The sequence below is a fragment of the Ovis canadensis genome, chromosome 11 (genome assembly GCF_042477335.2).
Source record: "Ovis canadensis isolate MfBH-ARS-UI-01 breed Bighorn chromosome 11, ARS-UI_OviCan_v2, whole genome shotgun sequence".
Taxonomy (NCBI): Eukaryota; Metazoa; Chordata; class Mammalia; order Artiodactyla; family Bovidae; genus Ovis; species Ovis canadensis.
Window position 1 is genome coordinate 44,637,925 of NC_091255.1, and position 20,578 is coordinate 44,658,502.

General features: G+C 52.6%; 2 protein-coding genes across 3 annotated transcripts in view; one reads left to right on the top strand and one right to left on the bottom strand.

Moving 5' to 3' along the window:
* Positions 1 to 627: 627 nt before the first annotated feature.
* Positions 628 to 20,578, bottom strand: part of ACSF2 (acyl-CoA synthetase family member 2) — a 32,412-nt gene continuing 12,461 nt past the window's right edge. Inside the window, exons 2-16 of the mRNA XM_069543131.1 lie at positions 13,435 to 13,630; positions 12,940 to 13,068; positions 12,642 to 12,695; positions 12,221 to 12,339; positions 11,949 to 12,114; positions 11,299 to 11,394; positions 11,009 to 11,166; positions 10,636 to 10,727; positions 10,253 to 10,329; positions 3,721 to 3,828; positions 2,389 to 2,540; positions 1,424 to 1,565; positions 1,232 to 1,342; positions 1,031 to 1,099; positions 628 to 770 (exon numbers count right to left, since the gene is read on the bottom strand). Of these exons, the coding sequence (XP_069399232.1) occupies positions 720 to 770; positions 1,031 to 1,099; positions 1,232 to 1,342; positions 1,424 to 1,565; positions 2,389 to 2,540; positions 3,721 to 3,828; positions 10,253 to 10,329; positions 10,636 to 10,727; positions 11,009 to 11,166; positions 11,299 to 11,394; positions 11,949 to 12,114; positions 12,221 to 12,339; positions 12,642 to 12,695; positions 12,940 to 13,068; positions 13,435 to 13,630 (1,720 nt within the window). The 3' untranslated portion in view covers positions 628 to 719. The remainder of the gene's footprint in view (positions 771 to 1,030; positions 1,100 to 1,231; positions 1,343 to 1,423; positions 1,566 to 2,388; positions 2,541 to 3,720; positions 3,829 to 10,252; positions 10,330 to 10,635; positions 10,728 to 11,008; positions 11,167 to 11,298; positions 11,395 to 11,948; positions 12,115 to 12,220; positions 12,340 to 12,641; positions 12,696 to 12,939; positions 13,069 to 13,434; positions 13,631 to 20,578) is intronic.
* Positions 5,364 to 19,985, top strand: CHAD (chondroadherin). Of its 2 annotated transcripts, none has more exons than XM_069543135.1 (4): positions 5,364 to 6,736; positions 8,757 to 8,920; positions 9,187 to 9,332; positions 9,547 to 10,057. In XM_069543135.1, the coding sequence occupies exons 1-3, from the start codon at positions 5,957 to 5,959 to the stop codon at positions 9,326 to 9,328; spliced, it is 1,086 nt and encodes a 361-aa protein (XP_069399236.1). In that variant the 5' UTR covers positions 5,364 to 5,956; the 3' UTR covers positions 9,329 to 9,332; positions 9,547 to 10,057. The 2 variants fall into 2 exon arrangements, with proteins under 2 accessions (XP_069399236.1, XP_069399237.1); XM_069543136.1 differs by lacking the exon at positions 9,547 to 10,057 and adding an exon at positions 17,355 to 19,985 and having other exon boundaries at positions 5,672 to 6,736.

A 20,578-nucleotide genomic window follows, 5' to 3' on the forward strand; every position in this document is an offset into this window, starting at 1 on the left:
AGGCTTGCAAGCAGAAGGAACTTTTCCTTCTGTCTCTGAACTAGAAATCGACGTGCTTAGCTGTTTTTTATTTCTTGGCTCAAGCTACAGCTTGCTTTATCCTGCTTTAACTGCCCATTAAGGAAGCCCTGGTTTCACTGACTAAGAAAAAAGATAAAAATTGGTTTGGTTGGGAGGGATGGGGGGGTAGGGGGGTGTAGAATGATAGTTAAAGGGTATAGAGTTTATTTTTAAGAGGTGATGAACATTTTTTATGTTGACTTTGTAGATCAGTGCACATATCTGTGAATATACTAAAACCATTGAATGTAACACTTTAAATGGGTGAATTGGGTAGTAGGTGAATTATAACTCAATAAAGCTATTTAAAAAATACTTCTTGCTGCACTAATCTGGCAACAATGTGAAAAAGAAATGTGTGCTGATATCTAATTGTGTTAGATTAGATAACACCCTAATTGTGTTGATATCTCAAAGGGATGAGCGAGGATTAAATGAAGTAGATAATGCACACCAAAGTGCTTAGCACCATTGTTGACAAGGAATAGGAGTTTTAAAGTGCTTTGGGTCTCTTCCCTTCTCCATCCTGTAGCAGCTGCAAAGAGAGCACACCAGCAAGAGACCAGCCAAAGTAAACAGAGAAGCTCTTTATGCCAGATCATAGAGCAGACGTGGGGAATGTGGGAGAAGGGCAGGGAGGAAGGATCTTCTCCCTTTATTCACAGGTTTAGATGTTGCTCCATCTGCTCCCGAAGTTTGAATTTCTGGATCTAGAGGAAAGAGAAGGAAGTGAGAATTAGGCAAGCTAGCTAGGGTGTCCAAGCCCTGCTGGTTTGCCTGCGACTGAAGAGTTTCTCAGGCTAAAGCCAGGAAAGTTCAGGGCAAACCAGGATGAGCCGACAAACTTGTGACCCAGCTGCCAGCCTCTCAACAGACTCTGGCTCATCACTCTGGGAGGCTCAGGCAGGGCCACCTGACCTTCTGCACCTGGGCTCCAACTTCCCTGCCCCTCCCTAGTCTCCTTACATACCTTTCCTGAGACGGTGAGGGGGTAGTTTGTGACAAAAACGATGTACCGGGGAATCTTGAAGTGGGAGATCTGCAGGCCAGAGGGGGATAAAGCATGAGGTTGGGCAGGGTCACGGTGGGCAGTGGGCTGACAGGTTGGCAGGTAGAGGTTATTAGAGAACTGAGCAACACGGTGATGCTTGGGGTGAATTGAGGCTCCCACCTTCCCTTTGCAGAAAGCCTTGATCTCCTCTGCCGTGGTCTTCTCCCCTTCCTTGAGCCGAATGCAGGCACAGATTTCCTCCCCCATGCGGTCATCCTTCACTCCCACCACCTTCCAGAGTCAGAGACAGATATCAGACATCCCCATCTGTGTCCCCTGCTCTTGGGCTCTCACCTGGGCTGGGTGCCTCACCTGCACTTCCTGAACCTGTGGGTGTGTGTGAAAGAAGTCCTCGAGCTCGGCGGGGTAGATATTCTCGCCGCCACGGATGATCATATCCTTAGACCGGCCCACAATCTTGCAGAAGCCCTGCTCATCCATCGTGGCGATGTCTCTGCAAGGAAAGCCCAGGAGCGGCCTCTGACATCTGCCTCGTCCGGCTGGCTCACTCACTCTCTCCCAAACACTTAGGAAACACCTACTGTATGTCTTACGCGACTCTAGACTCTGGGACATATGTCACAAACAAGACATTACCTGGATCATACGGGAGGAACTATCTCACATAGAAGGCAGACCAAACTAAGTAAACCCATACCTATAGCATATTTCTCTCTCTCTCGCTCTCTCTCTAAACATATCTATGCATACACCTTTTGGGGCTGGCTTCTTACCATTCAGGTTTCAGCCCAAACATTTCCACCTGAGAGAAGCCTCCTCTGATCACCAAAGAGAAAAGAATCTCCCTTCTCCACCACAGCCACTCTCTCTCCTGTGATCCTGTCTTATTAGTTGTGTTTATGAATGTAGGAAATGATCTTGACTGTATCTGTCTCCCTCCATCAGACATGTGGGAAGTAATAGCAGGATCCTCCCCTTTGCTTTCCCCTGGACCACCAGTGTTTAGAACAGTACTAGCACATGGCGGGTGCATAATTAGAATTTGTTGAATTAAATGACTGCCTGAATCTAGGCTCAGATTTTGCAGGCACTACCCTAGGAGTTCTCATCTGTACTGTGTTTGGTCCTTCCAGGAGCCCTATTTGGAGAATATGATCATCCTCATTTTATACATTTTTGAAACTAAGTCTCCGAGATGTGAAGGGGCTATCTTGACAACTGGTTCTCCCAGTTCTAGTTCAGTGTTCCCAACTCAGCCTCAGGACCCCCAGCTTCCCCTTGGCAGCCGACCGCTCCACCCTGCCCTGCCTTCTCACCCCGTCCGGTACCACTTGTCCTGTCCAATTGCTTCCTCGGTCTTCCGGGGCTCACCCCAGTAGCCCAGCATGACGCAGTACCCTCGGATGCACAGCTCTCCAGGTGTGTGCAGCTCTGTCAGCGTCCCCGTCTCCATGTTCACAATCTGGGCCTGGGACCAGGCAGCTTCAGGCTGGGGCCTCCCACCCTCTCACTTCAGGATGAGGGGCCTCAGGAATGGGGAGAGCTTTGCCTTCTTTCCCCCTATAATGAAGCCCCCTGGCTCTGCCCATCCCCAAGGAATGGAGACGCAGGCTGAGTAGATCTTTCACCAGTTGGGTACCTGAGCTGGACATGAAAGAACAGCTGAGGCCCAAGTCAGGAGGTGCTGAGCAAACAGAGTGGGTGGGAGCTGCTCAGAGAAGGAGGCCAGAAGGGGGGCCAGGCCAGCTAAAGAATTATAAACTGTGCAGAAGGAAGGGAGTCTCCTCTTACTTCCCACTAAGCAGTAAATAAAGAAGCCAAAGAGGGTGGCAGAGCAGGGCCACGTGAACAGGAGAGGCGGCAGACAGGCAGAATCTGAAAGCCTGGTTGAGAAATGAGCCATAACTGTTGGGCAAGGAAAGCTTAGCGCCTGTGCCTCGTGTCTGCATCTGTGAAATGGGGAGAACCGCACCCGGCCTGTCTGCCTCACAGGCGGGCCTCTCAGTGAGTGACACATGGGAGGGACTGGTGTCAGTGCACACTCACTTTAGGGAGGAGAGAGGTTGGCCCCAGGGGAAGCACACTGGCAGTAATCCCAGAGGGGCAAGGTCCAAGGCGGGAGGGGAAACAAGGAATGCTGGCATAAGCACCAGCACTGTAGGCTGGGAATTTGAGAGTGAAAGGTGCTCTGGGTCAGTCTTCAAGATGCAAGGGACTCCCAGAGCGAGAAGCTATTTGGGAAACTGTTTATGCCAAGCACAAAGAGCAAATCTGCTGAAATGAGGTTGGAGGTGGAGGGGAGAAGGCTATGGGAGAGAAAGAGCTGTGTAGGAAAAATCTCTGTGCTCTGGCTCCTCTATGAGGCTGTTCTGGCTGCCCCAAAACAGACAGTGGGCTTGGCAAAAACACACCTCAGACAGGAAGGGAGGCTGCAGAGAAGTTCAGCTGGCAGCTGGCCACTGTTCCAGCTCTTCCCAGTTCAGGCCTCAGCCCACAGAGAAAGCCCCAGGCCAGGCCCAGGAAGACCTCGTGGCTGGGGGCTCTCAGTGTCTGGAGTGAGCTGTTTGGATCTCTTATTTGAAAGCAATAAATGTCCCAGGGGCCGCACCCAGGTGAGTGGTGGGGGGGGGGGGGTGTCTGGGGCCCACCTCTGTGTGAGGCATGACTCTGCCCACACTTTCTGCCTTCTGCTCCACAGTGTCCTCGGTGAAGTTCATGAAGGTCACGGGGCTGTTCTCTGTGGTTCCATAAGCCACCTAGAGGAGCCAGAAAGGGTGTTTGGAACAGAGCCTGGGGAGCAGAAGGATGGGGAAGTTACTTTGAGGGAAGGACCTGGGGTGGGGAGTGGGTTGTGGGGGATGGAAGCAGTTGAACAGTGGGAAAAGAGGCATATTTGGCAGAGGTCAGGGGTCAGGAGGCAAAGGCACTGGATATAGAATCAGACTAGCTCAGCTAGCAGGGGGCCCAGGTCTGAAATAAAATTGAGACCAGGGAAGCCATTCTCTTCCAGCCAGGCTCTCACTCTTCCCGGTTGCTTGCAACAACCACATGGTTTAGCCTGTGGCTCCCAGTTACCAACATCTCAGCTTCCCCACCCCATCCTCAGGCTGTCTTAACACCCCCTTCCTGATTTCAGGCTATAGCATCCCCTGCCCCTTCTTTCCAAGCTGAAGAATCCATAAATTTGATGAGAAAGCCAGCCCGCCTTGGCCCAGATGGGAGCTACACAGATACCAGCCACCTACCCCTACCCTGCCCCATCCACTAGAAACCCAGGATAAATGCCTGGTCTTGGGGTAGGGTGCCCCCCCCCCCTTCAAATTCTGGAAAGTTTCCTGTAAATTTGTTTTGCTCAAAATAAAAATACAGCCAACGCAAGGGTTTACAAAGCCAGTGGCACACACCCTAGCCCCCCTTCTAGTGGTTGGAACATCCTGAGCAACAGAAAACCAGCAGTCAGCCTTGGAGGAATACCACAAGACAGTGTTCTGGCCCAAGTATGACCCCCATCCAGAGGCAACGGCTGAAAGGGGCTTAGGAGACGGCAGGCTTCCGCACCTGAGTGCTGGATGAAGGGAGAGGGGCTGGTTAGGTTCCTTCCAGCCAGCAAATACACCAGACCTCTGTTCGTCCCGCAGCCCTACCCTACCCTCAATTTCCTCTGTGTTAGCGGGCATGAATCACGCATAGCTGGGGTCTGGCAAGACTTGGGGTCTGGTTCCTCCTCTCACCCCCCAACACAGACAAGAACTCCTACCAGTCAGCCCAGAGCTTGCCTTGGGGCCAGAGCTGTGACTCTTCCTGCCCACCCTCCTGTTTCCATCGTGGCTCAAGGAGACACACAGAGACCCAGTTGGCCGGGGTAGGCCAGCCCGCAGGACCTGGGGTCGTGAAGCCTGAGCTGTCGGGACCCAGCCCTCTCACCCACCCTTACAGTCCTGGGGCCACTGCCCAGGGGTGGCTTCTGCCAAGTACACCTTGGCGCCACTCTGGCCACCGCCCTGAGAGAACCACCCCCCACAAAGGGTCCTGACCACCGCAGGGTGGGGTGGGTATGAGGAGATGTGGACATTTTAGGGAGATTAAGGAGGGGGGAAGACAGCGCCACCGTGCCTGTGGTCTTTAGGAGTTTGCCGAGGCCTGTGGGTCATCCCCTCGCCCCAGTTCCCACTTTTCTGGTTGCCTTCAGTCGTGGCAAAGGGATACAGGGGGTGCAGGGGACAGAAAGCCAGCCTGAGGCTGGGAGAGAGAGGCCAGGGCCAGTCGAGGGCGGGGAGGAGCTCCACCTCTTGAGAGCAGCTGGAGCGGGGAGCCCGACTCCAGGGTGGCTCTCACGCTCCGCCGGCGCCGCACAAGAGCCCCATTAAAGCGCCGCCGGCCTGCGACCGCGGCGAGACTCGCGTCCGGCCGTCCGGCCCTGCTTCCTCCCTCGCTGCGTCCCGGGCACGCGGCCGAGGGCGTCTGGGGGGAGGCGTGGAGGCACGGACTTGAGCAAACAAATAAGTTCAGGGGCTGCCCCCCTCCCCGACTCGGGAGTAAACTCCGGGTCCTGGACACACCCATACCCTCCCCCGCCCCGGGCGGAGAGGAGGTCGGGGTGGGGAGGGAGCGGGGTCCGAGGGCAGGGAGACAGGGGCCCGAGCTAGGGGCCGCGTTTAGGGGACAGTGCGGCCCCCCGCAGAGTCCCCAGGGTGGGAGGGCCCTTCCCCGTGGAGGGCAGGGGCGCAGCTCTGGGCGGGAGGGAGTTAACCCGGTGGCCTCCGGCTCCACGTAGGAGCTGGCTCTGGCTGCCGGCTGCGGTCAGGGCCACCATATAAATAGGGCGGGAGACCGAGCGCCGAGGACTTGCCGCTGCCCCCTGCCTCGGCCCCAGACGTCCCGGCCATGGCCCGCCTGGTGCTCCTGCTCAGCCTCAGCCTGGGCCTCCTGGCCAGCCTGCTGCCTGCGCTGGCCGCCTGCCCCCAGAACTGCCACTGCCACAGCGACCTGCAGCACGTCATCTGCGACAAGGTGGGGCTGCAGAAGATCCCCAAGGTGTCGGAGAAGACCAAGCTGCTTAACCTACAGCGCAACAACTTCCCCGTGCTGGCAGCCAACTCATTCCGGGCCATGCCCAACCTCGTGTCGCTGCACCTGCAGCACTGTCAGATCCGCGAGGTGGCCGCTGGCGCCTTCCGAGGCCTCAAGCAGCTCATCTACCTGTACCTGTCCCATAACGACATCCGCGTGCTGCGTGCTGGTGCCTTTGACGACCTGACCGAGCTCACCTACCTCTACCTGGACCACAATAAGGTGACAGAGCTGCCCCGGGGGCTGCTCTCCCCTCTGGTCAACCTTTTCATCCTGCAGCTCAACAACAACAAGATCCGAGAGCTGCGCTCAGGCGCCTTCCAGGGCGCCAAGGACCTGCGCTGGCTCTACCTGTCGGAAAACTCACTCAGTTCCCTGCAGCCCGGTGCTCTGGACGACGTGGAAAACCTCGCCAAGTTCTACCTGGACAGGAACCAGCTGTCCAGCTACCCCTCAGCTGCTCTGAGCAAGCTGAGGGTGGTGGAGGAGCTGAAGCTGTCCCACAATCCCCTGAAAAGCATTCCCGACAATGCCTTCCAGTCCTTCGGCAGATACCTGGAGACGCTCTGGCTGGACAACACCAACCTGGAGAAGGTGAGCTCCTGGTTGTGGGGGCTGTGCCCTGGCTCCTTCTTCACTGACAGGAGGCCCAGGGATCCAGGGCCACAGCTGGGCACCATCCCCTCTCCCCTAAAATTGCCTCTTCCTGTGGCTGTCTCCAAGATGTGGAGCTCTGTCCTCATCTTATCACTGCTGCTGCTGCTAAGTCGCTTCAGTTGTGTCTGACTCTGTGCTACCCCATAGACAGCAGCCCACCAGGCTCCCCTGTCCTTGGGATTCTCCAGACAAGAATACTGGAGTGGGTTGCGATTTCCTTCTCCAATGCACGCATGCATGCTAAGTCGCTCCAGTCTTCTTGTCACATCCCCACCCCAAATCCTGCCCTGCTGTCCCTGTCCCTAGTCTCAGCCACTGCCCTCCTAGGATTCCTCCTTATAAACAGAGCCAAGCTATCCTGGCCCCACCAATGGCCCCCAGGAGGCATATCCAGGGCCCTCAACACCCCTGCTGTGCGCAGAAGCCACCTCTTCCTGTTGGGCCTTCCACCCCTCCTCTGCTGTTTTTTTCCTGCCTCCAGTAAACCTACCACCCCATAAAGGGAGGTTTGTTTATTGAGAAGCCTTCCAGAGGAGCTGGGCAAATCAGGCCCACAAAGAGACCCTGTTCCTGGTGGGGAGTGTGCATGAGTGCTAAGGTGGAGTAGGGGCCTGGGGAGTGAGCAGGGCGCACATAACTGAGGAAGACCGCCTCCATGCCTCCCAGAGGCCCTGGTGGATCCCCCACCCCACCCCCAGTCCACACACATACATTCCACTGCATTCTCAGGGCCATTTCAGCTGAGTGGGGACCATGGATGAGGGTCCTGCCCCAGGTTGCAGGCATGGCATCCATGGGTTCCATGAAGGGGAAAAGGCAAGAGCCACTCACTACTGTCAACCTTCAGCACAAGGACCCTAGGTGTCTCCTCCCCACAGGAAAGATTGGCCATGCCTCACTGTGCCCCAGACCACTCACTGCCCTTTGCCCACCCTGGTCACCAGACCCATCTCCTGACTTTGTCCTCCTCAGTACTTGGTCTCCTTTGATGCCCAGTGCCTGGCCAGATGCTGCTGCCTTGGGACAGGGTGGAATCCCTTCTTGGGACTAGAAAATTGCTCTGGCACAGAGGCTTCCCCAGGAGGTTGGGCCGGGAACAGGGTAAGGTGGGAAGACGGTCATCAGAGCAGTCTGATTACCAGGGAGCTTCACACCCTTCCCTGGACCGCAGGCACAGAAATGAGGGCAGAATCGTACCTGGATGGCAACCAGCCTTCGTCTGGGCGGACAGAGCCTGCCCGAGCCTGCCCTTCTTCAGCCCCGAACACTCCCCAGCTGAAGTCACAGTCCCCTGTGGCCCATTATTGCCAGCGTGGCCTTTCAGTGGGAAGTAGAGCGGGGAAGCAGGGGCTCATTTGGGGCAGGCGAGGCCAGGCAGGAACCGTGACGTCTGGGCCAAGATGTGGGCACCAATAGAATGTTTCCTCTGGAGCCAGCCAGCCTGGCCCAAGACTCCACCAAGGTGGCTCCACAAATAGTGCCTGGCAGGCAGTGAGGGAGTAGGGAGGACAAAGCTGGGGGACATACAGGACCCTGGGGCCTGTGGGGAGCCTGGGCCCACTGCCCATCCCACCAAACACTGACCAGCTTCACTCTGTGCCAGCTTGGGCCGCTGGGGCCAAACTCTGGCTGCCTCCCCAGTCCCAGTGTTTGCACAGGGAGCACGGTGCCAGAGGAAGAGGAGCTGGATGTGGCCCTGCAGCTACTGTTGACTCCCTAGTGCCACCCTGAGCAAGGGACTTAACCTTGCCCCGCAATCTACATATTGAAAAGTAAAACTACCTAGCTCCACAGACTGAATGGATTAGATCACTTGAGAAAACTGGGTCACGCTGTGAACCTGCTCCAGGTGCCACTGCCTGCACTCAGGGGTGGACCCTGCCCCATGGGAGCATAGAGCTGGGAGAGGCCAGACACTGAGACTGAGCTGCTCACTCACACCCACCCTGCTCCCCAGTTTTCTGACGGTGCCTTCCTGGGTGTGACCACGCTGAAACATGTCCATCTGGAGAACAACCGCCTGCACCAGCTGCCCTCCAACTTCCCCTTTGACAGCCTGGAGACCCTCACCCTCACCAACAACCCCTGGAAGTGTACCTGCCAGCTCCGGGGCCTTCGGAGGTGAGAGGGCCCCAGTAGTACCCCTAGAGGCCATCCTCGTGTGATGGAGTGGAGACATACTGACCCTGCCCTAAGACATCCTAGGCATATGTCCTAGATTTGCTCCCTAAGAGGTGTGGGACGCTGGGCATTCCCCCATTTGTAAAACGAAGATGACAGTTCCAGACTACCCTAAAGCAAAGTCACCCTGACCCCGTGGTTCACTGTCCTTACCCCCAATACTCTTACATCTCTTCCCCAACCCCAGCAACTCTCTGTCTCTCCAGGTGGCTGGAAGCTAAGACCTCTCGCCCTGATGCCACTTGTGCATCGCCCGCCAAGTTCAGGGGCCAGCACATTCGTGACACGGATGCCTTCCGCGGCTGCAAGTTCCCCACTAAGAGGTCCAAGAAAGCCGGCCGCCATTAAACAGGTGGGGTCCAGTGGGCATGGCCCCCATTCTCTCTCTGGAGGCTCTGGAATTGAGGAGGGTATCCCAAGATACTTCCATTTTTACAGGGAAAGGAGGGGAGGACTGGGGCTCCCTCCTCTAAGGGGGAAAACGATACTTCCTAGGACTCCCACCATTCTCTCCAAACATCGTCTAGACTGTTGCCGTCCTGACACCAGTCCTTGCCTCACCACAGGTCCTGACCCAGCCAGTCCTGGTGACTGGCCTCTGCCTTCTGCCGGAGAAACTACTGATCCTCTCACCTCTGACTCCCATCTTCTCTCAACACCCTCTGCTGATACATAGATCTGTTCACATCTAGACATGTCCTGGCAGGGTACCCGGGCACTCCAGCACAAACCCAGCTCCACTTGAGGCTGAGAGCTCCAGCATGCCTGGCCTCACGGCCACAGCTCCTCTCAGAGAAGCTGTTGCTAAGACCCCCAAGTCCTTTAGGACCAGAATAGGGTGACCATCAGGATGGCCACCCTTCCAGAATCCTTCTCTCGATTTCCCTTTCCCTGTCATTCGGAAACAAACATCAGATCCTTGCCCTACCCCTTGCTTCTAGGAAGGGTCTGAAGCCCCTACCCTCAACTCCGCCAGCCCCCACCTGCCAGGACACTGGTGCTTTGCCACACATCCTCCCATGCTGCATTTCTTCCCCAGATTTCTATAAATATAAATTTATGTATGTATAATATTTACTCCCCTGTCACCTGTCTTTGTGACTTGAGAGCTGTTGATGAGGTCAGACTGCAGTTTCTCACATCTGCTTTCTAGAATGAAGGCCAGCTGAAGGGTCTTCCTTGGAGACCCAGGCTGGACTCCTCGACACATCCAGCAATCTGTTCTTGCCCAGCCCTGGCCTGGCCCCCACCCCAGCCCCTGCCTCTGCTTACCACTAGCTCCTTCATGTTCAGCTTGTTGATGATGGCTCTGATCAGCTCTGGGGGTGCAGGAGACCCAGCAATCACACCTGAATCAGAGAGAGGGCTGACACAGCTCCCACCTTCTCCAGGTTCAGTAGACTCCCATTCACCTGTAGCCCTTTTTAGGAAATAACATTCCCTTTGCTTCCCGACCCTGGAACTTGTTTCTAGACCTGGCAGCTGTCCTTAGGCTGATGTCTAGGCAGCTGGTCTTAGGCTGATGTCTAGGGACACTGGGGATTTCCCTCCCTCCCACCCATGTTTAGTGGCCTTTTTGCCCCTAAATGAAAGATTGGGCACCTATGTAGCTCACTAGGCTAGTCCTGGCCTCACCACTCTTGGCCCCATCCCACCTCCACGTATGGTTGAGATGTCGTAACTGGAGAAGTCTGGTTGGTTCAGAACGTCCACGAACATTGTAGGGGTCCCATACAGGAAGGAGCCTCTGTATAAGGGAGGTGCATCTCAAAATCAGGCTTGGAAGTAGAGGGGAACTTCCTCCTCTCACCCACCAGACTCTAACCCTCTAGTAAGGGCCACAGCTGCACTGTGGGATATAAGCAGAAGCTCCTTGGAGGGAGGGACTGGTCTCCTGAGAATCTCCCACTACCCCATCTCCATTTCTCCTGATTGGAGGGTGGAGACGGCTTGGAAAGGAATCAGGGCCCAGGAGTGAGGAACAGGAGGATCTTATCGGCCCACAGATAGGGGCTCACTGATGCCCACCTTTCTCTGCTGATGGCTTCCAGCGTCTTCTTGCCCTCAAAGACTGGAGAGCACAGGATAAGGGTGACACCATGCATCAAGCTCACCATTGTGCCCCCCACAGAACCCAGGCAGTGGTACAGGGGGCTGGGCAGGACCACCCGCGACTCCTCTGGCGTCTGGAGATGGAAGCAGGAACTGGGTCTACTGTGGGGCCAGAAGCCCTGCTCCTCTAGCCAGAAGGGGGAACCCAGCAAGCCCCCACCCCTGCAGGGTGCCAGGAAGCCCTTGCTGGGCCAGCACCCCCTCACCTTCTGGTGCAGTCTCAGGCGCTGTCCTATCATGTTGGCGTTGTTGACAATGTTGTAATGGGAGAGCGTAGCCCCCTTGGGGCTGCCGGTTGTCCCCTGACAAGACAAGAAGCTGATAGCTTGGCCTCTTTCATCCCATCTCCTTCCCACCCTGGGCCACGGCAGGGAAGGGCACTGGACTGGAAGTCAGGAGATGGAGATTGTTGCCTTAGATCCACCTATTCACTCAGTACATATTTACAGAGATTTGCCTTGTGCCTGCACGGTGCCAGGTGTTAGGATTCAGAAATGTGGCAGAGAAGGTCCATTCTCAGGCCACTGATAAGGTGGCTCAGAGGCTCACCAGCAGATGGCCTCTCTGGGCCTCAGTTTCCCCATCTGCCAAATGAGGGGCTCTGACCTGTGGTGACTCAGCACATCTGCCCCTGTGCTTGGGGCAAGAGGGCCAGGGGAGAGGAGCATGTGACAAGGACTCTAGTTGCTGATGTTTTCCAGGGCAGAGGGGACAGCGAGGGCAGGCCCCAGGAGACGAGTGCTCTCCTGATCTCTGCCCTGATCTCTGCTGCCTCCTTGTTCTCAGGGGCAGGTCACAGGGTAGGCAGGTGTTAGCATGCCAGCCTGGGTTCAGGACCTGGAGATCTCTGCCGTACCGAGGTGAACTGGATGTTGATGGGGTCATGGCAGGACAGGAACTGCTGGGTGTGCCGGAGCCGGGTCAGATTTTGCTCTTGACTGCCAGCTGCCACCACCTCATCCAGGAGCAGCGTCCCTGGCAGATGGGCATCCACCGAGATGACTGTGGTCAGATCCGGAAGCCTGGCGGTGGGGAGCATGACAGGAGGGATGGCCCCCAGAGATGAGTAAGGAGTGAACGGCCCAAGATATGGGATGATGTACCCCTCCCGACCCGGGACACCCCCACCTCTGACTCTTCAAGGCCCCTGGCTGGGCCTTCTCCACCTCTGGACAGATCTGCTTCAGGATGTTGTAGTAATGCTGAGTCTTGAATTGCTTGGGAAATACAAGGGCTTTGCAGCCCACCTGTAGAAGGGCAGCCCCCCGCCACGGTCAGCAGGAAGCCCCAGCCTGGGAATGTGGTGGAGTCCTGACAGTTGCTCTCCCTCCCATACACTGACATCGAAATACACACAGCCGCCACCCCCAACACACACACTGGCCTGTCTGACCAACCATCCCCTCCTCCCGCCCACTGCCTGAAGAAGGACAGACTCAGGGTGTCACCTGTGCATGCCCCCACCCCTCTCAGCCTTCTGTGACAGCTGGAAGCCCCCTGTGCTAGGTACTAGCTGGCTTCCCCCACAGTACCCAAGGAATGCGCCCACCTTCTTGAGGGCATACTCCAGCTCCATAGCCTGGTACGCTGGATTCACAGATACCTGGTGGAGACAGTGAGGGTACGTCACGTGTCCTGGGCAGATGCTGTCCCACTTGCAGCCCCTCCACCCTCAGAGGCAGCACCCTGTACCTTCAGGCTTCCTTAGTGGGCTTCAGGAGAAAGCACTAGCTGGTCTGAAACCAGCCAGGCACTGGTGTGATTCTGGGGCCAAGGGTCCAGGGAGCTCCCCTGAATGATGCCCTCCCCCCTGCGTACCCAGCTATGCCAGGCAATCCCCTCCTCACCAGAATGATGCCAGCCTGGGCTGTGGCCAGCTGCATGAGTACCCATGCATAGGAGTTGGGCCCCCACATGCCCAGCCGGTCACCCTTGCGGAGGCCGATACTCAAGAGCCCAGAAGCAGCTTTATCCACCTGGAATAAACAGAAGGGGAACAGAAGAGTGAGATGTAGGTGAGCAGAAAGGAGCCCATGACTCTGACTTTAGCCTTTGGCCCAGGGGTTCACACCAGAACCACGTGGGAATGAGGGACAGGCAGATACGCAGGCCTGAGATCTGGAGGGGGATTTGGGGACATGCATAGTTACACAGTGTCCCAGGAACAACTGACGCAGGAGGCACCTGGACCACCTCTGCCTCAGCCCTGCCCCCCACTCCTGATATTCTCAGGCAGCCCCAGCATGCTGCCCCATAGCCGGGCACCACCCTTGCAGCTCCACCAAGCTTGGCACCTGGGGGCCAGCACCTGCCCACTTTGAAGGTTCAGAGTCAGGACCCACCTCCTCCTTGAGTTGGGCAAAGGTCAACCTGATGTTTTCATGGTGGACAACCAAGGCCTCCTGGTCTGGGATCCTCTGTGCTGTGGCATCCAGGCACTGCCCCACAGTCTTGTTACTAAGGTGCAATCCGACATGGCCCTGGACATAGCTGAAGCCTCCGACGGGCAAGGGGACGGTGTGATCCAGCTCTCCAGAACTGTGGGAAAAGGGGCTATGGGTTCAACTACACCAAGCCAGGCCTCCCTGGAACCAAAGGCTGGCACATCGTGCTAGGTTGCATACAACGTGTGCAGGAAACTCCAGAAACTGTCTGATCTGCCCCATTGCCAGGGACCCATTTAACTTAGGAGCTACTTTGCCCTTGGGAAATCAAAACCTGGAGGCTGACTTCTGTCCCTAATCGGAGAGAAGGTTCTTCTCCCCGCCCTTCTCCTCAGTTTCCACTGAGTGCCAAGCGTCTGGAGCCTTGGTATCCAAACCCTAGAAAGGGATACTAAGGTCAGTCATGCTGAGAGGTAGCCTGGGAGGGCTGGGAATGGCCTCATTCTAGACACCACCTCCTCCTGGTAAAAAGACCCCTGCGTATCTGTCAAAACCCACAGAATGATCTAACACAAGGACTAAACCCTGATGTAAACTTGGACCACAGTCAACAATAATGTACCATGCGTGCATGTTTGCTGAGTCGCTTCAGTCTAGCCTGACTCTTTGCGACCCTATGAACTGTAGCGTGCCAGGCTCCTCTGTCCGTGAGATTCTCCAGGCAAGAATACCGGAGTCAGTTGTTGCGCCCTCCCTCCAGGGATCTTCCTGACTCAGGGATTGAACCTGTGTCTCTTACACTGGTGGGCAGGTTCTTTACCACTAGCACCACCTGGGAAGTCAATAATGTCCCATACTAGTTCACTAATTGTAATGTACCATACTAATGCAGATGTTAATATTAGAGAAACAGTGCCAGGGATGGGTCAGGGGTGGGCCTAACGAACTCTATGTATGATCTACTCAGTTATTCTGTAACTAAAACTGTAATGAATTATTAAAACAATTATTATTTTTTTAATTTTAAAAAAAAGGTCCCCAGAAGTCTAAGTATCATAAGCTTAGGCCTGCTTATGCCCATTTGCCAGAGCTGGGTGACAGGTGCTGGGCTCCCATCCAGGCCCAGAGAAGTATATGACAGCTCTCAGACCCTGTTCTTATCTGAGAGGGCACGCTCCAGATCCAGGCTTTCCAGACCACCCCATCAGGGTGGTGTGGGCCCTGGGGACCCTTCCTGATGATTCAGTCCTACAGTTGCTGAGCTGAAAAGGCCAATCCTAACCGCCACTGATTGGCTGCTTCTGGCTTATGGGGGAGAATTTCAGGACAGAATAAAGTATGCAGGGCAGAGGGGAGCAAAATTGGGCTTCCCTATAAATGAGAGGAGACCTCACGTCACATGAGGGTGTGTCCCGGTGCAGGCTGATGGGTAGGTTGTCCTGACTTCAATAAAGATGAGTCACAAACTGGAGAGCTTGGGGCCTTTGGTCTCATCCCAGGTGTGCCGCTGGCTGGGTGGGAGATTGTCACAAACACCTTCGGTGTCCCTTGCCATGTGTCCTCAGCACATTTCTAGTTTCACTGATAGGGCAGTTTCTTGAGGTTCTGTCCTCAGTGACTCCCTCAAGTTTCTCCTTCTGTGGCTGGGCAGTTCTGGGAGGCATCAAGCCTGGAGGGCATGGGTAAGACCCTGGTTGCCCACAAACACCCCAAATTGACTTCTTGTCTCCTCTCCATATTCCCTCACTCCTGCTTCCCAAGATCACAAATAAACCACCTGCACTCACGTACTTGTTCTCAAGAAAATCCAAGTGAAGATATCTGTGTTTTCTCCTCTCTGGGCCTCACCTCCCCACCTATAAAGTCTGAGGACTTGGATCAGTGGTTATCCTCAAAGGGATGCTATCTAGATCACCTTCCTGGGCAATCTTCTCAAAGACTGTAGTGAGCCACCTAAGCCAGCTGGTTTCCTCAGGTGTGCTAGGACAGAAAACAGCCAGAAGTCACAGGCCTCTGAAGCCCTGCAAGCCCCCACATTCTACCACTCAGGCTGGCAGACCTAAATAACTACTGAGGTAGTTCCTCACAGTCGCCATAACACCCCTCAAAAGAGACTGTGTACCCACATCCTTCCCTCACAGGCATAATGTGGAGGGTGCCCATTTTTGCCCACTGGGAAACAGATGTGCTCCTTTCTTGGGTTTGCCAAAGTGATCAGTGTAAGAGCAAGTATGTAGAGAAAACCTGCTTAGGAAGAAAGTCAACACAGAGAGATGGAAAGGCAGACAAAGACAGAAACAGACAGGAAGACCCAGGATAGACTTAATCTTGAGCTTGTCGAGTGCCTAGATACAGTCTACCTGCCTCTGGACTTTTCACTGTCACCAGTCAATAAAGTCCCTCTTTGAATTTAAGCTATTTGGTGAGGGGAGAGAGGAGCTGAATTCCATTTACAACAACATGGATGAATCCAAAGGACATTATGCTTACGGGAAATAAGCCGGAAGCAGAAAGTCTAATGTTGCATGATCTTACTTATGTATGTAATCTAAAATGTGAACAAACATTTAAGCTGGTCTGAGTTGGGTTTCTGTTGCTTACAACTGGTGAATCCAAACTAAATACATCTTTTGCATTCAGTGGTTCACCACTGCCCTTGAAGCCTTGGCAAGCCACGTCCCAACAGCCCAGGATCTGGATTAGAAGGCAGAAAAACACAGACTTCAGCCAGTTCAATGGTCTTGTTGTCAACAAAGCATTAAAAATGGGGAGTGGGGGGATCTGTTTCACAACACGGATCCCCTTATTCTCAGAATGTGCCAGAGTCCTGTTTGGTGCGGAATATGATTTTCTACACACTCACTATGGTTTTCAGTGGCCTCTGGGAATGTCTAGCTGACAAATCAACAGGTTGAGGTATGTGCACCTCTCTGGTGGCTCAGACAGTAAAGAATCTGCCTGCAGTGTGGGAGACCTGGGTTCGATCCCTGGGTTGGGAAGATCCCCTGGAGGAGGGCATGGCAACCCACTCCAGTATTCTTGCCTGGAGAATCCCCCAGAGGAGCCTGGTGGGCTATAGTCCATGGGTTTGCAAAGAGTCAGACACAACTGAGGGACTAAGCACAGCTTCCCCAAATGTAGTTCAGAAGTGTATTATCTCCTTTATCTTCACGGCGGCTCTGATAGGTGGAATGACAGAGACTCCCAGTAGCCCCTTCTCCCTTAATAATACACCCTCAGATGTTTACCTGGCCATAGCCATGTGGAATAGACACCACATTTCCAAGCTTCCCCAGTAGGTGGTCTGGGTGAAGAATCAAGTCTGGCCAATAGGATTTAAGCAGAGGTTGTGTGTATGTGTGTGCACAGCTTCGGAGAAGAGCCCTTAAAGGCAAGCACATCTCTTTTTCTTTCCTGCTGGCTGGAATGCTGCCTGTGATAGTTCTCTTGGAGCACATGGTGAGCTCGGCATCACAGAGCAACAAGACAGACGGACATGGAGCCTGACAGCAGTCTGTACCACACCAGCCACACACTGGCCGTTTCCTAGAAAAACTCCCACCTACTAAAACCATGGTGAGAAGGGGTTTCTCTGATACACACTAAGCTAATTCTAAAAAACACAGGTGGGAGTTATGAACTCTCTTTGTACAGGTAAGGAAACTGAAGTGCAAAGAGGCCAAGTGGGCTGCCTAGCTGGTAAATAGCTGAACTTGAAGTGGAGAATAGAGAATCCAGTACCACTACCCCAGCATGATAGCCTTGCCTGCCCAATTTGGGGAGAAAGGATGGGATGGGTAATTCTCTTCTCTGGGCTCTGGATTTAGTCCTTATCTGATCACTAGAGATTGTCTAATCGCAATTTCATTTTTCCACAGTTGTTTACTAATTGAAACCAAGAAACTGGGACTGGGGTAGGACAAGGTTGACGTGAAAACAGGTTGCTCCTTCAAAAGACTGAAGAGTTCGAGAAACTCAAGTCAATGCATTGCTCATAAATTTAAGAACCACCCATCATTTCAAAAGCCCAAGTGCAAACACCACTGATTCTAGTCCTCTCCTTCCTCAAACACACCCAAAACACCTCAAGCAAGAAGGGCGGCCACTTCTTTTTCCATTCTTAAACAAAGTGGCAGATACCCCATTTAAACCTGAAAAAGAAAATAGATTTGGTTTTAGGAAAAGTTGTCTGTTTGTGGAAAGTTTAAGGAGCTGGAGCAGGACGCCAGGAGTCCCAGGTGCTCCCAACTCGAATAACTAGAGTAAGTCTTTAGCTACTTGGATTGGGTGTTATAAAATGCCAAGTGGGAGTAAGGCAGCTAGGCGGGAGCTGGGAGGGAACTGGAGACAAAGCACACCCCACCTAAAGGTGTGCACAGAGAATGGGCATGTGAGAATTCAGGCCTAGATCTGCTGCCAGATCTTATTTCATAAGACAGGTTAGGAAACAAGGATTATTTTAAAAAATAATTGTTTTGTTTGGCAACTAATGGGTCCACTGTTTTGTCTTCAGTGCCTCACAGGGCCTGGAATGTAAGAAGTGCTCAAATGAATAACCAAATGCATGAATGATAAATAATGCACATAACCCAATTAAAAAATAAGCAAAGGACTTGAATAGACATTTTTCCAAAGAAGACCTATGAATGGCCAACAAGCACATGAAATGTAAACTGAAACCACGATTAAATAGCACTTTGAGACCAGTCCTGGGTGTTCATTGGAAGGACTGATGCTGAGGCTGAAACTCCAATACTTTGGCCACCTCATGCGAAGAGTTGGCTCACTGGAAAAGACCCTGATGCTGGGAGGGATTGAGGGCAGGAGGAGAAGGGGACGACAGATGCTGAGATGGCTGGATGGCATCACTGACTCGATGCACATGAGTTTGGGTGGGCTCCAGGAGTTGGTGATGGACAGGGAGGCCTGGCGTGCTGCAATTCATGGCGTTGCAAGGAGTAGGACACGACTGAGCGACTGAACTGAACTGAACCGAACTGTACCCACAGGAAGGTATAAACAAAAAACAGCATAACAAATTTGGGGAGCATGTGGAGAAACTGGAACTCTTTTGCATTGCTGATGGGAATGTAAAATGGTGCAGCTGCTGTGGAAAACATTTTTGGTGGTTCTCCAAAGAGTTAAACACAGAGTTAACATTTGACCTGGCAATTGTACTCTTAGGCAGATACCCAAAAGAAGTGAAAACAAGTTTTCAAAGATTTGTACACAAATGTTTAGAGCAGTACTATCCACAATAGTCAAAAAGTGAAAAGAACCTAAATATCCAGCAATGCATAAGTGGATAAACAAAATGGGGAATATCTCTACAATGGAATATTATTTGACCATAAGAAGGAATGAAATACTGATACATGCTACAACATGGATGAACCTCGAAAATACTGTAGTAAGTGAAAGAAGCCAGACACAGAAAATCACATGTAGTATAATTCCATTTATGTCATGTTGAGGTTAGGCAAATCTGTAGAGACAAAAAGTAGAGTAAGTGGTTGCTTAGGGCAGAGGGGATGGGAGGATAGAGAGGTGATAGCTAAGGGTGTGACTTACACATATCCATAAACAATAAAAATGATTGTACACTTAAAAATAATGTACAAAATTCTATTCCTAGGTATACAGCCAAAAGAAATCATACATGTGTCCACCAAAAGACAGGATATTTGCATTTGTATCTCCAGTATGGAAACTACCTACTTAACAGTAGAATAGGTAAATAAATGGTGATGATTATTTACAATGTTATATAGCAATGAGAACAAATGAACTATGACTACACCCAAAGATATGAATGAAACTCATTAAAAACTGTTAAATGAAAGAAGCCAGAGAGGAAAAGGTGTATACTGTCTGATTCCATGTAAACGCACAAAACAGGCAAAACCATTTTCTACGCTGTTAGAAGTCGAGAGAGTGGCTAAGGAGGTTCTGGTTCTATGGGTGTGTTCAATTTATCAAAAATTTATCAAACAAGTCCGTAAAATATGTGTACTTTCCTGAACCTATGTTATATTTCAACACAAAGTTAATCAGCTGGCTCAGCGGTAAAGAACCCGCCTGCCAACGCAGAAGATGCTGGAGACCTAGTTTCGATCCCTGGGTTGGGAAGATCCCCTGGAGACGAAAATGGCAATCCATTCCAGGATTCTTGCCTGGGAACTTCCAAGGACAGAGGAGCCTGGTGGGCTACAGTCCGTGGGGTCACGAAGAGCCGAACACAATTGAGTGAGCACAATGGTGCACAATGAAGTTGAAAAGAAGAGCTCTCTAGAGCTTAAACCAGTGTTGACAGAAACGCAATTCATAAACTAAATTTAGCAACTGACTATGGTATTTACCATCCTGTCAGAAAGATAAAAGCAGCATGTATTGCTTCTGTGCAAAACACGTGCATACATTAATACTGGGCAAGCCAAGCAAACACATCTGTTTGTGATTTCCATCTTAGAAACTGCTCAAGAAAATAAATAAGCTCACTTTTGAATGTAGCAGTTTTCCTTTCTGAGAGTTCCAACAGATGAGAAAGCAGTTCTGTGTCCTCTGTGGAGTTCCTGTTACCCCGTGACTGCTGGCCCAGGCAACTGGTTTCCTACATGGATGCATGTTCCCTACATTCAGCAGAATAGAGCAGATCAGGACACACTGCTTACTATTTAGAATGTGGCTTACCGGAGGCAAAGCTTTGGCCTTGCTCCAGTGGGAAAACAGGATCCACCAAAGAATTGTCTACTTGCAGATATAATTTACAGGAATGTCTGTAGAGATGTTTAATGACAAGTGGGGAGTGTACTGATTCTGTTTATGAAAAAGATGGGCATGCTCAGTGAAGAAGGGCAGAGACGGGTAAATTTCCTGAAGGGCAGAGAACTTAAGAAAGTGAAAAAACAGTGAGCATGTCCCCTGTAATGCTGTCAGGCAAATCATCCCAAGTGTGCGTATCCCTGTCTTACAAATGGAGAAACGAGAGAGAAGTTAAGCAGCTTGTCCAAGATGCCACCATAAAAGGTGGTTTAAAAAAAGCCTCATTATTCAATCACAAACAGCTTTCCACAAAAAAGACAAGTGATATTGACACAGGAAA

Bases quoted from the DNA above. Each gene is read 5' to 3' on its own strand.
- CHAD (XM_069543135.1), top strand. From the start codon at position 5,957: ATGGCCCGCCTGGTGCTCCTGCTCAGCCTCAGCCTGGGCCTCCTGGCC. The intron at 6,737-8,756 runs GTGAGCTCCTGG...CCTGCTCCCCAG, and splicing joins ACAACACCAACCTGGAGAAG to TTTTCTGACGGTGCCTTCCT. The intron at 8,921-9,186 runs GTGAGAGGGCCC...CTGTCTCTCCAG, and splicing joins CAGCTCCGGGGCCTTCGGAG to GTGGCTGGAAGCTAAGACCT.